The 14784-nt window shown below is 36.8% G+C and overlaps 2 protein-coding genes across 2 annotated transcripts; both read left to right on the top strand.

The window, feature by feature from the left end:
* Positions 1 to 5738: 5738 nt before the first annotated feature.
* On the top strand, positions 5739 to 8884 carry LOC112637233. Its single transcript, XM_025406457.1, has 6 exons — positions 5739 to 5867; positions 6123 to 7243; positions 7433 to 8116; positions 8192 to 8283; positions 8346 to 8567; positions 8634 to 8884. Exons 1-6 carry the CDS (start codon positions 5739 to 5741, stop codon positions 8786 to 8788), a joined length of 2403 nt encoding a protein of 800 aa, XP_025262242.1. The 3' UTR covers positions 8789 to 8884.
* A 762-nt stretch (positions 8885 to 9646) lies between these two features.
* On the top strand, positions 9647 to 13410 carry LOC112637232. The gene is made up of 5 exons (XM_025406453.1): positions 9647 to 10103; positions 10180 to 10441; positions 10568 to 12385; positions 12497 to 12855; positions 12989 to 13410. Exons 1-5 carry the CDS (start codon positions 9867 to 9869, stop codon positions 13214 to 13216), a joined length of 2904 nt encoding a protein of 967 aa, XP_025262238.1. The 5' UTR covers positions 9647 to 9866; the 3' UTR covers positions 13217 to 13410.
* Positions 13411 to 14784: the final 1374 nt, after the last annotated feature.

Here is a 14784-nt window from a genome sequence, read left to right as displayed (position 1 = left end):
TTAAAACTGCAATAAAGTTTTACGGGGGATTGTAGTAATTCTCTCTACGCAACTCAACAGGTGGTGAACGTGAGAACCTGGAAAGACGCTTGTGTAAAAATGGATCGATGCGCCGGCGGCCGATAGTATTATGCGCGATTCAATTTAATCAAATGCAGAATCCCTCCTTCTAAGGGCGAGGTCACAGAGGCATTAGAGACGCGCGACGGTGGTTGGTGGCGCAGGAAGTGAGAATGTTATTCAAATTTATGGAAAGAAAAGCTGGCGCATGTGCGGCGATGGCGATGCAACTTATGGTTACCTATATCATCGCGGAGAATCGGAAAAAATACCTATATAAACAATAAACGCGAATCCGTCAGTCTCAGGGACGAGCCGCGGCATCTGCGCCGCGCGCCTCCCGTCTATCAATTATTTATAAATTTTCCGCGGAGCGGTCTTGTCGCGCGACACTGTGCATAGAACGTTAGAGGATTGCAGCGGCGTTAGAGACTCGGTGGTATTCGGTTGTAAAAACAGCATAGCCAACGAGATGACCAGCAAGGCTCTTATACGAGTCCAGATGTGCGCGTCCAGTGACAGCGCGAGATGAAAACACGTTCTTTCTCTCGTCTCTCTCGAGGAAAGAAAAATTGTGCAAAGATGGAATTTAAAAAAAAGCTCGATTTATATAAAATTATAAATTTATACAAAAATAACAAATTTTAATTTCTTTCTCTCAATTATCTAATCCTTAAATGGAAATCCACTATAATCATTTTAGACTTCTTTAAAAAAATAATTATTCTTCATGAGATGTGTAAAAAGAAATTTTATAATAAAGAATAAATATTTTTTTAAATATCCTACAATTGTTCGTTTATAAAATATATTTAAAAGCAAAGAATAGTTTTTGACTACATTTGCCAAAAAAAAAGATTTCAAGAATATTCTAAAAGTTTTACTTGAGAGAATATTTTATATTTTATCATTTCATTTTTAGATCCTTACAACAATAAAATGATAATAAATCGTAATGATAATAAATCCCCCAATTCTCTAAGGTCTTTAGTAAATTATCAAGTGCAATATATTATTTGTTAATAGTGCTAAAATTTGCTTTATTCTGAAATATATAGTTGCTCTTTCGTTCACGAGCCGCTTTTTTGTCAACAGTCTTTTCTTACCGATTCCTGTTCGATGACCTAGAAAGATTCACAATTTTGTTACCCGTTATAAATTGAGGTGAACTTACACGTGCGGTTTAAATCTCGTTCGAGGATGACAACAAATCGATGTTCCTCGCAGCGGTTTTCTTTACATCGACATCAAATTCCCTTATTCTCCCTTTCGATGCTTGATCGCGTCGGGATAATAAACGCTTTTCTTGCAGTACAGACACGTTTTCCCGCCACGCGTAGAATGTCGACGACTCTGCATCATTCTGTTGCAAACATCGTATTCGAGCGTAACGTGGAATCGACGTTTAAATGTATCCATTGATTTTGATTTTGTAATTTCTCTGTGCAATATCTTTATTTTTTAATAATATATATTTTCCATTAAATTTTTTATTTAAAAGAAAGAACCGATTAATCTTCCTATTTCTTTCTTAAAACAATTATATATAATTATATATAATTATATATATCATTTTTATATATATATATATATATATATATATATATATATATAATTTTCTATTTTGTAGATTATTTTGTTTGTTTTATACATGTCTATGTTTATTCTAATTATGTTATAAATTTTATTCTTCCTGAGGGCCATAAAGTATTTTCGTCTATATTGCACTTCTCGTATTGGTTCTTTGTAGATGAAATTCAATAGTAAAAGATACGTTAAGTATAATAGTACTTGAATCATTCAATATATTGTATTTAATTACTTACTTTCATAAAATACTATTCGTAAAATACTATTCGTAAAATTAAAGACTTTGATTACATATCTTAATTAAATAAAAGATTCGATGAAATAGAATTTTAAAATTCTCGATCTGATTATACTGTACTGAAAAATATGTAAATTATCTACAACTTAATACAGAGAACAGATTAAAGAAAAAAAAGAATAAATATTTTTCATAGATATGAAAATAATATAATAGTTTTCCATGAAATGATTAATTCGAAAAGTCTACTCATTGCATATGATGTACACACACATATATATATATATATATATATATATATATATATATATATATATGTTTATATAAAAAATTTGCGGTCTTTTGATCATTAGTGATGAACCAAAAACGCATTCAAAAAGCATTGAATCACATGTCTTGAAACATTGATGATCGATTATATTGACAGGTCGGCGGTAATCAGCTGATACGAGAGAACGATTACACTTTATAATCCTTTAACCGCGGTCGTGAATCTTCCCGCTTCGGCGGTCTTTAAACGGTCTTTCGACAAATTTCATGCGTGACGTCTAGACACTCATGCCCGATCATCGATTCAAAGCGTATTCAAATACGATTCCACCTCCTCCACCCTCAGCGCACGATCCTGCATTCGCAAGGAGAAGGAGATGGCCACCCACGGCTACTTTGCTTTTCAAAAAGCCGGCATGGAGAAGCTCCCGCACCGAAGATCGTCGTCAATTACATAATACATTCGAATCGCGATCCCAGTCCTATAAGAGCGTGTCATGAGGTACGCTTGTCACGATATAAGGGGTGTCGCGAGCGTCACATAAACACGAGCGTATGATAAATAGTTTTATTAAAAGAATTCCTATATGACTCTGAATCGAATCTTACAAGTCTCTGAAACTTTTGAAATAATATTGATTCGAGATTTTAAAATTTCTAAAAATAATATACTCCTAATCTGTAATTTATAAGATTATATAAGTCTTGAAAAAAACTTGTGTAAAACAATTTATCATATATAAATTCTTTTTCAAAATAAAATTAATAAATTCCCCCTGAAATCAATTTTCTCTGCATCTTAATTGAAAAGTTTAGGAATTTATCGAGAGTAGTTTATGTCTCGTGTGACATTTATTTATATAAAAATTCAATAGTACACCCAGTACGTATTCATATGTTCGTCGCTATGAGGAATCCTCGAGGTCACGGTCACTCGAGATGTCTCGCGAAAGGTAAAGCTCTTGACCGGTGCCAAAAATTGATATCTGTCACTGCAATCTTCGATCGCATCCCGATCCGATCGCGTTGCGGAATGTATTTTTAGATGACAATGAAAGTCGGAGAAGTCCTGCAAAGTCGAACGAGATGGAAGATCGACCGTCTATCTTCATTTATCGCGCTTTTAAGCGTCAAGTGAACGGGATGACTTAAAATACGATTATTACTAAATACGATCTCCTGATGCAATTAACAAAGAATTTTGACTTTTTCAAGCAATGATTTAGCGAATAAAACGATATATTATAAGTTTCTTAAAAAATTCCCGGAAATATAAAATTTTTAATATTTTTTGAAATCAAAATTAAAATTATGGAAACAGATCGATCTATAACATCCTATTTAATTATCAATCTTATAACAAAATACAGCTTGCCGAATTTAAATATCCTTTAAAAAATTAATGCATATATATGATATGCGATTAAAATTATACAGCAATCGATAAAGTGTCGATTAATTTTCAAGGAATGTGAGAGAATATTGAATTGTCTATGCGTGCACACTGTGGTAACTTTTCACTCGATTTGATTAAATAATATTTAACATTATAAAATATTGATTGATACATTCGGAACATAATATTACCCGCCTGTCAATTATCGAAAGAGATCATATTACGCAATGTCAAGTACACGTGTAACTTCCGTGTAGGCCTCTCGCGTTTCCGTGTCAGCAAATAATCAAGATAGGAATTATAATGTCTATATACACGTATGTAAATAGTAACCGGCCAAGTATATTTTTAATCAAAATTTTCTCTCGCGGCAACGAGACAACACCATATCCGATATCACGACATCGGAATTCTATAATCGACTGTTACATGGCCTTAAACTTTAATAATTAGAGCAAGGACTAGAATTTTCTATCCTGTGACTATCTAACGATTTCAACTGTCGTCTATCCTGCGCGTGACGCAATAATGCGCATTGCAAACGAAACCGGACCGTTCACCGAGCCGACCCGCGAAAAAGTGCGTTCCACTGTGACGTAAGGCACGCATTATTGTGTCGATTGCAGAATCGACCGAGAAACATCGAGAAAATCCAATGAATACTGGTAACAATCTTGCGCGATATAAATGGAAAGATATAATTATTTTTTAAAGTCTGCGCGCTATAAATAAGACTAAGAAGTATAGTCGCTCTTATGTTAAATTGCATGAATGCAGTTTCTGACTCAGGTTGTTTTACAATTTAAAAATTTTCTATAAATATATTTACTACTTTTGGTGAATTGATGGCTCAAGTTTGACGAGATTTACTATCGCTATCGCGTTTGCATCTCTGGCATAGAATCTTTATCCAAAATTGGATAAGAAAATGATATAAATTAAAAAAATCGGATAATTTGCATTCGTGATTTTAATACAAGAGCGGCGAAGGAAAAATCTGAAGAAAGACCAGTTAAATAAGATTGTCACGATTTGATCAACTAAAAAGGTAGCTAACTGGGATTAATTAATTGCAACACTGATCTCGATGCAATCGAAACCGTTGCATCAACATCGGTTGCCAAGTTAGCCTCGCTCCGCGACTATGAAGTCGATTAAATTTTCTTGGCTTTTCACCTTTTCTACATAGTACTCTCTAGGCGCGGAGTCGCAGCTGCTGCGCAAAAAGACGCGTCTCCGCAGAAAGTAGACGACCGTGCGTCGCGCCTCGAAGGGGAAAAATAAAAGAGGAGAATCTATGCGCGCGCGAGAAAGAGAAGAATTCGCATGGACTCGCGAGGAGTCACGTGTGTAAATGTATATATTTGTATGTATGCGTCGCGATTTCCCGCTATCACGATCCCCAGACCTGCCCATCCCGTGATCTGCGGCGCGGCACATTTGCGAATCGCCACCGGGCGTCTCTTTTCCGCTGGATTATGTTGATAGGGAACCATCATCGCTCTCGCCGACTAGCGACGAGCCGACGACGACGATGAGACGAGGGACGAGAGCGGTGTCTGAAACCGAGAGAGGAAAAACAAGCGGCACCCATCCCATGTGTGCCGAGTATATCCTCAGACGCAACGAAAAACAAAGCGAGAGAAGATCGCTGACGAATAGATATCGCGGACGAGACACCCCGTAACCGCCTATAACATTGTGCTTGCATACCGCCGCGCGTGATCGATCATCTATGCCAATCTGCTCGTTGGTGTTTTCTCCAAGTCGTGCATTAAGATGCGAATGCGACGCGACGCAAGGTTTCCACCGCGTGAAAAGCGCGAGGACGACTGACCCGATGACAGATTGGATGTAAACGCGAGATCGAATCGATAATAAAATTTCGCGCTCAATTTTCATGACTTTTATTTGCTACGATGTATACATCATCGGGAATAATATTTAATCCTCTCGATTAAAAATTGGTAAATTGAAAAAATAATCCTTTATGAGTCTATGACGTCTGCGTTGAAGAACGCGAAGATAGTCAACCCTATCGATTAAACAACCGATAACTGACATGGCGCCACGCGCTTGTTTTCAGTGATTTTACTCGCGTCAATTCACAGAGTCTGCAATTTATATTTCACGTTTTCGTAGATTCTGAAAGAAAAAGATTCGATCGCGAAACTGCTTTCAATCATGGACTCGTTCAAACGCTATGATAATGCTTTGAATGATTCATGTGATCTCTCGTTCAGTCCTCTAATAGAGGATAAAAGTGAAGTTTCTCTTACTTATAAGAATATATCTTCTATATCTGGAAACAAGGTCAGTTGTACTGTAAAAAATATTTTTTATATATTATCTAATATTTTTAAAAAAAGTGAGAGAGGTATTTTATATAATCTCTATTTTAATATAATTAAAGCTGCCTCTCATTTTTTTAAAATATTGTATAATATTTTTAATAATATAATTGTCGCTTATGTTATTAAAAAAATAGATATTAAACGTTTCGATTTCATTTCTTGTCAAATCATGCGCTTGTAAATGAAGGAAATTAATAAATTCGTATTTGCAAAGATCGTCAGGGATTATCCGGCAAAGCTCGAGATTTCAGATCCCATCACGGGGGATCTCGTCTCGAAGACGCAATCTGAAATAGAGAAATGCGAAAATTTATGCGGAAGTGAGAAAATAGAAACAACAAACGACGTCAATGAAGACGATGCCCCAACAGTTTCCTCAAATTACGATCATACGTTCGATTTAAATCATGAAAATCCATCTTATTGCAATTCTAGCATGACAAGCGAGTGCAATGTTTTTATGGGCGACAATCTCGAATACAACGACACGACAATCCAGGGAGAAGATTCCAAGGATGGTGAAAAGACAATTAAAGAGGAGTTCCTGATAGATAATCGATACACAAATTCTTTATCAAAAGATTTCGGCGGTATCGATCGAGCGGACGAAAATATTCGAGTTAAATATAGTGGAGAGAAATTTGTCAATTCAGGGATTTCTTTAAATAGTATAAATATAGAAGATAATGATGATAAAGTTGTTGATAATTACATTGAGGAAGAGATTAAAAATAAAGAAACGAGACTTGAACGGAATATTACCTCGTGTATCGAAAATCCTCCTCGAGATATCAAAGAATTAGATATAGAGAATAAAATTGAATTAAATATAGAGTCCAACGATTATTATACAGATAATAACAAGAGTTATCTCAAAGATGCCATCGATCTACTGAAATGTACAGGAGAAAATATGAAGCACATGTTAAACGTTGAAGAAGACAATATAGAAAGAACAATGACGGAAATAAAAGAAATGGATAAGATAATCAAGAATCTTTTGTATACAAACAATGACGAACAACACGATTCGGTGGAAGAACGAATGGTAAAGAGTTTATCCGCAGAATTGGAAAACGATCCCGATGATGTGATGCGGAAGATAATGGAAAACTGCTCCAATGTTTTCCCAGATTTTCAGCAACATTTGTCGATACGCGAAAATTCGACTCTCAATTTTGAAGAATCAAGTAGCGAATACATGATTCAGAATTTTCAAGAAAACAAACTTTTCTCGCATTATCGCGATATTTCTGATACTGCCATAGAGAAAGAGGACATATTAAAAACCATCAAAGAAGCGGAGAAAATATTAACTGATCCATATCCTGACATGTCGGAAGCAAGCGTTAATGAGAATTGCGTTAGAGATAATTTAATGGAAAAATTTACAAAAGAGGTAAACGATGAAGAATGCAAAACAATAAATAGGGAAGAAAATAATTTTGTTGAGAATAAAGAAATAAGTTTAGAAAATGTGAAAATTGAAAAAGTCATTGCATCGAAATCGAATTCTATTAATAGCAATTTAGAAAAATTAGCCGAAATCACGTGTTCAGATCGCTCTAGATCGCATATCGAGATTCATGAAACTTTGGAGAAGATAGCGGATGAAAAAAGAAAGATAGAAGATCGAAAGAAGGACTCGTTGGAAACTCTATCGAAAAAATTCGAGCAGATTGACAAATTCATTGCTGATCGTTACGATATTTCTTATACGTCTGACAAAGATCCTCGTGAATTCAAAATTCCGGAGGATTTCGCCAACGATTCCGATAGTCTCGATGACTTTCAGGACGATCGTGAAAATGTCGTGGTTCCTCTAACGAAAGCCGAAATAATCGAGAATTTGAAAATCGAGGAGTTGGAAAAGGAACTCGCGAATGAAATGGAAGAGCACAAGAAACTAATGGATGAATACCAAAAAATCATTGCTACGAATTTAGAGGAGATTCAGCAAGCGACTTTAGAATCTGAAGCTAAGCAAATTTATAACGAAAAAACGGATGAAGAAATTGCAAATCAATCTAAAAATGACGAAAATAAAAGCGACGAATTGAATCAAATGTCTGTAATGATGAGTGATACAACAACAATCAAAATCGATTCGGAATCTGATGACTCTTTCTCGGAAAATTTGAAGGAACCAGAAAGAACATACATCAAAGGAAAGGTATACGATTTCGATGAGAAAAAGCACGGCATTAGGTGAGTCTATAAAATTATCACAAAAACTTGTCACATATTTTCAATAATATCATTACAAATAATAATGATTTCAAGAATGACGGAGGAACTGATCAGGAAGCATTGCAAGGAACAGAAACTCTATCAGACGCCCCATTTGAACGATGTTCTCTATTTGCATTACAAGGGTACGTGCGATAGATTTAATCATACACCCTGTGATGAAAAAAATTGCCATTCTTTCTTTTAGGATTCTCCTTCATCGAGAATCTCGAGAAATATACAGGCCTCAAGTGCCTGTGGCTGGAGAGCAACGGTATACGCGAGATCGCCAATTTGGAAAATCAGAGCGAACTCAAGTGTCTGTTCCTGCACCACAACCTCATCAGCAAGATCGAGAATCTCGACCATCTGACAAAGCTCGACACCCTGAATCTCTCGCACAACACGATACGGAGGATCGAGAATCTCGGTGACTCGAATCGAAAACGAGTAATATCCCGGATGACCTTGACCTTGACGTGCCTCTGCTTTTCAGACAGTCTCAAGTTCCTGAACAACCTGAACCTGTCGCATAATTATCTGCGAGAAACCGCTGACATCGAGCATCTCCGTCTGCTGCAAGCACTCTCGATCTTGGATATCTCTCACAACAAGATCAACACCTGCGACGTCGTTGACGTAAGTCGATAATTACGCGCGTCGCACGCGAGATGCATAAACCGGAGTATATTTCTGAAACGGCAGGTGACGTTACACAAGCGAATTTCCACACATGATGTGTAAACAATTTTGTTATAACAATTTTATCATAAATTTCACTCTCTATAGTTTTGATAAAAAATTATTAACACGATATCATTGTAATTGCGTTCATCAAAACTTGATGTGAATTTTCGCTTGATTCTTTTCGAGTTGAATTTAACGATGCAAAAGATAAAAGAATTCACTTACACGGTGAATCATGTTACAAAATATCTTTGTGAGACATAGAGATGTCACGTTCTTCGAAAGCGCGAGCACGAGTTGGATTGTTTAGATTCTGGGAGACATGAAGACGCTGCGCGTCGTAACGTTAACCGGTAACCCCGTACTGAAGGAGATAAAGATGTACCGCAAAACTATGATTCTGAAGTGTAAGAATCTACAGTACCTGGATGATCGGCCGGTGTTCCCGCGCGATCGTGCCTGCGCCGAAGCCTGGTAAATCTATCAGCAAAAACGAGTATCGGCGAAACGGGTATCGTTATCCTTAAAATATCTCTGGGTCCAGGATGCGCGGTGGTGTCGACGAGGAGATGGCCGAAAGAAACCGGTGGATCCAGGCGGAACAGAAGAAGATAAACGACAGCGTTATGGGTGAGTAAGGAATATTCTTCTCGATTACTCCCGAAGGCAGATACGAAATGATCGTTCTTGGTCCCTGACTCCTTTCACCTGTTACTCGGATCTTTGTTTACCTATCGATTGCCGCGTCTGCCCTCGAAAGCCCTGATAAACAAAAGGAAGCTGTGCAAACCGGTTGAGATGTCCGAAAAGGAGGTGGTGGATACGAAGAAGGAGACGGAGAAGGAGGAGAAAGAAGAAAAGGACGAAGAAGTTGTCGCGAAGTCAAGCGCGCACACCACAACGAGGAGCCGCGGTCTGGTAAGAACTAGTTTCGTCAAGGTCTGGTACAGAATTCGTGCTTTGAATAATATCATCACCCATCGGTCCCGTCGACTATTTGATCATTCACCACGTGAAACCCCCACACCTCTCTATACCCGTAATGCCGGCCACGATGAACATTCTGAAGCTCGACCTGGAGAGAAAGAAAAAGTCCGAGGGGCGATCCTTCCTCGATTCCTCATCCTCGTCGGACGAAGAGCTCGCGAGCGACGAAGAAAACGAATGTACGCGGCAAAAAGGAGGCGAGGAAAGTGACGGAAGGAGGCCAATGGCGGAGGAAGAGAGAAAAGTCTCCGATGAAACCAACGCGGAGCTTCTGTTGCCCTGGAAAACCGAGGTAGAATTTTTATCACTTTATAATAAATCCAAATTAGAAAAAAATAAAAGGTTACTCTCCTATTTTTCGTGATTAGGTGGCTCCAGAAAAGATCCAGCCGCAAAAGTTGATCGAAGAAGTATCGGAGTCCAAACAATATATTGCCGATGACGCGGAGGAAAATTTGCACGGGAAACAGATTTTGGACGATCGTAAGAGCATACATGATCCACTCGATGATTATATCGTAGGTAGAGAAGTCACTAATTGTAAAAAAATATTGTTAGAGTCAGCAACGGAAAAAGAAGAAATATCAAATTCGCAAAAATCGACTGATAATGATAATAATAAAACAAATGGTAAGTAAGCTTACACGTTAATTAATTAATTTTTTTCAACAATATAAAAGATTTATATTATATTATACCATGATTGAAAAATTATTTTGACACTGAGCTTAACAATTTTAAAACCGCTTTTCATAGATCGTAAAAACGAAAAAACATCTACCTGCTCCGTATCAAGCGACACAGCGGATCTAAAGCAAACGTTAGAAGAGAATGAAAAACTCACGAGCGCGATCACCGACATGACAGACGATGCGTCGAGCAAAAATATCAAGAGCTATCAAAGAAAAAGTAAAGAACATCCATTCGGTTCTAAACTTAGCAGTATTCGCGAAGAGATGCGAGAATTCTGCGATAGAATGGACAAGTTTGTTGACGAAAACAAGATAGTGTTCAAAAATGGCGAGGTGGAAGGATTCTGGGGCAAGGAAAAGATGGACGAGAATCTGCAAACTGATCCTATTGATGATAGCGAGATCCAAGAAACCGAGACCGAGGTTCCCACGAGCAAGGAAGATAAATTACAATGGTGGAATACCAAGGAGAGAAATCTGAAGGTCAGGGAGATTATAAGACAACGAGAGGACGAAGCGAGGAAACACAAAGTGGAGATTAAAGATGCTGCAACGAGTAATAATTCCAATTGTTCTTCATTAGAAGATAGAATGCAAGTAATGGATACTGCGGACAATTTTCAAGACGTCTACGATTTGATGACAATGAAGACTTGCCCGAGCTATTTTCCGGATTCAACGGAAACATACTCCGTGAAAGATGAAGAAAATTACACATGCGAGCAATCTGAAAAAGAATCACAAGAAAAATCATGCGGAGTATTTAGCAGTATCTTTGCTGAACTAAGAAATCGAGATATCCAAGAAACAAACAAATCGAAAGTTTCAAGCGAATTGATGATTCTGGAAGAGAAACTGGATTCCGAAAAATCAACAATTGACACAAAACAAAAAAATATCCCTCAAATTATCAATATGACAGATCTTATTGATTCCGCTGAGGAATCCTCGAAATGCAAAAAACTAGAGACTAATGAGAATTATTCGAAAATCGAAGATTTGGAAGACAAGTTTAACCATCTTTTACTAACACCTTCAGAAATGAAGAAAAACATCGACGAATCTGACGATGATTCTTTTAAGACAGCAACGTCTCTTGTAGAAGAAATTTTGGAAACCGATCAAGAATCACCAGAAGTTCTAAGATTGTTCAACACAGAGGATAAAATTGTCGATTCAAATAAAAATGAAAATGTCGATTTAGATGAGTGCGAAATAATTTCAAACAAAGAGCGCAATAATTTAATTTGCGAAAACAAAAAAGTCATTAAAATAGAAGAATCTTCTGTTAAAATGGAGATGTCAAACAGCGAGCAGAAATTATCATCTGATACCGAGGAATCTAATTCTCAAATGGAGTCGCTGATCCGAGCGATAGATCGCTTAACTTTGGGAAAAAACGCGAATCAACGGCCTTCGAGACTGACTGGTAAGAGAACACTCGAAATCAAAGATGTCGAAATCAATAACAAGAAATCCTTTCTCATTGAGGAAGTAAAATCCGAAAGAAAATCGAAGGAACGCAAATCTCGTAGTCAAATCTCCGAAAAATGCAGACAACACATGATACAAGAGACGAAAAAATTTGCAAAGAAAGTATCGCCATTGATCGATAAATGCATAACGAATTTGATCAAAGACTCAGAAAATGTAGACAGAAGATCGCAATATCATAAATACAAACGGCGAAGTCTCGGAGAATATTTGCCATCCGATTTCGTTTCAAAAATGGATCTTAATAAACCCGCAGGTGATTCTGGAAATAATTGGTCCGATAAATATGACAATAAATCTGATAATGTCATAAACGTACAATTTGGAAAACAAGAATTGAAGCAAACAATCAATTCGGAATCTGATTCATTATCAGCTAATGATTCTGGTAAGAGCATGTAAATAAATGATTTAAAAAATATATAATTAAAAAAATATATTATGAATATATTTTTGATATTACAATATATTTTTTTAATAATATAAAAATATGTTTTAGATATTCAATCGCTTGGCAATATTTTACGACAATCTGAAAGCATCTGTGAGTCGGAATCATCGTCCATAAATGCTGACGCATCGCTTTACAAAGAATTTTGCGATCATCTGCAAAAGTTAAAAAGCGAAAAGAAACTGCTGGTTAAATCAAATTTTATAATAGAAAGAGAAGAAGGATCAAAAGAAAAGCTACCCGACGATAAATCAGTACAGAAATCGAATCCGACAAAAAAATCAGTTAAACCACTGATTGAAGTGATATCTGAAAATCCTGCAATTTCTAATGATTCTAAATCAATTTTAAAACAAGAAGAAAAATCGCACACTTCTCAAAATGTTTCCGATTGTTACAAAAAAGATGTTAGTATGCAACAAAAAATAATTGCACATATTTTTATATATCTATAAAATTATATAAATCATTTTGCACTTTTCGAGTATTTAAATATGTCATTAAATCTTATAAAATTATTTTATAACGTTACCTTAACAGGCTGTCTTTAGGCTGGTCGAGGAAACGCCTACGATGTCTGAAGATTCTGAAAACCATGTTAATAAAAACGCAATTAATTTGACGGAGGGAGAAAAGACCGAAATGTTTTCAATGTCATGTACATTAGACAACGCAAAATGTAAAGAAGAGTGTGTATTATTAAAGGAGAAACGCGAATGTGCCGCGATAAAAAAAAGTATAGAAATGCAAGTTGCACAGGAAAATTAGAACGAATTAATCTTTTACTATATTATCCTCAAATCGATAATCATAATTAACGTATTTTATGTATATCAATGAGAAAAACTGACAGAATTTGTAAGAAAGCGAGATTCTTTATACATGATTTGCTGTAGATGAAAAAAATATGTTCGCTAGTTTAAGTGTAGAATGTTCGACACACGATTTTTTTCTATTTGAAATAAATGCTTAACCACACACGTCGTAAGATCGATTTCGTGTATTCGAGGATTACGAAACGAGAAAGAAACGAGACAGGTGGTGGAACAGATCGACCTTCTACTACGTACACTTTATTTTTGTGTTCCACACTCACATCAATTATATAATAATAATAATAATAATAATCATAATAATGAGACGCGATGGCGGTGATGTCAATGGGCCGTAATTAATAATGGTAATAATAATTAATCCGTAATTATATGCGCAATGATAATCGGTCGCACGCGAAAGAAACGATAGTCTGTCACGTTTAAATATATTATCTCTTTATCCTCTCGTCTCTTATTCAGCCTGTGGCCTCCAGAAAGATCTCAATCTGGACCGTTTATACCCGCAGAAGCTACCACCTTGTCACTTGGCAAAAAGCTCTTGATATTATACTAGATTTATATAGAGTGTGATGCCGCGCGCACATAACGAAATTGTCCCTCCTCCCCCACTCATCCCTTCACGAGTCACGACTCTCGTCTTCTTTCCACATCGTCTCCCTCCCGTTTTGTTTACAACATATTTATGCAGGGAATAATAAGGAACGTGTATCCCCCCTCTCTCCTTCTTTCAAACAAGCGTACGGATTACATACCTTCCGCTAAGATCGTTTATAGTAATAGATTTATAAATATGCACGTATATATCACCTCGCTGTCCTCTCCGCACAGGCACGCAGAAATAAAATTTGATATTCTGTTTTTTTTTTCCTTTTTTTCCTTTGTATGCATCTTTGTTTTCTTTTTCTCACTCATTCTTACAGTAGTTTACTTGTGTTCTCTCATAGATAATTCTTTTCTCTCTCTCTCTCGCTCGCTCGCATTCTCCCGTTTGCTCCCTAATTGTAAGTTATGTTTTTAAAACGTATCCAGAGCGTCGATAAGGAACGATCGATGATCGAGACTGAGAAGATCGGAACGAGATTTTCCTTTGATTTTGAACGCACGATTTTTTGTCGCGTTCATCGATCGAGCGCCTCATCGACACCCCGCACGTCTCTTTGGGCTTATCCCCTCGTACTATCGTATCGTTATCGTGATAATAGTTGTGTGGTTGTTTTCGTCGCGGTTAATGATTAGTTGATGCGTTACAGCCCTTATACTTTACGACTTATGACTTACGTTATACAGAGAGTATCTTACGCGCTAAGTTTCTCTTTCCAAAAAGTTGGGAAGTCCGCCGCTTTGGTTTCTCCTGTTTTTTTTTGTCCCTTATCGTAGGGCCACAATCGACCTCTCATCGTCGATTACGTACAGTTTCGTCGATATTAAAATCGAACGGCGCCGTATCCGGAAAGGATGCTCCTTATTTTTCCGTCCTCTTCCTCAACAGCATATAAAAGA

The sequence above is a fragment of the Camponotus floridanus genome, unplaced genomic scaffold (genome assembly GCF_003227725.1).
Source record: "Camponotus floridanus strain SB8 unplaced genomic scaffold, Cflo_v7.5 scaffold144, whole genome shotgun sequence".
NCBI lineage: Eukaryota > Metazoa > Arthropoda > Insecta > Hymenoptera > Formicidae > Camponotus > Camponotus floridanus.
This window is presented reverse-complemented; position numbering and strand designations above follow the sequence as displayed.

Bases quoted from the DNA above. Each gene is read 5' to 3' on its own strand.
- LOC112637233 (XM_025406457.1), top strand. From the start codon at position 5,739: ATGGACTCGTTCAAACGCTATGATAATGCTTTGAATGATTCATGTGAT. The intron at 5,868-6,122 runs GTCAGTTGTACT...GTATTTGCAAAG, and splicing joins CTTCTATATCTGGAAACAAG to ATCGTCAGGGATTATCCGGC. The intron at 8,284-8,345 runs GTACGTGCGATA...TCTTTCTTTTAG, and splicing joins TCTCTATTTGCATTACAAGG to GATTCTCCTTCATCGAGAAT.
- LOC112637232 (XM_025406453.1), top strand. From the start codon at position 9,867: ATGCCGGCCACGATGAACATTCTGAAGCTCGACCTGGAGAGAAAGAAA. The intron at 12,386-12,496 runs GTAAGAGCATGT...AATATGTTTTAG, and splicing joins ATTATCAGCTAATGATTCTG to ATATTCAATCGCTTGGCAAT. The intron at 12,856-12,988 runs GTTAGTATGCAA...TTACCTTAACAG, and splicing joins CCGATTGTTACAAAAAAGAT to GCTGTCTTTAGGCTGGTCGA.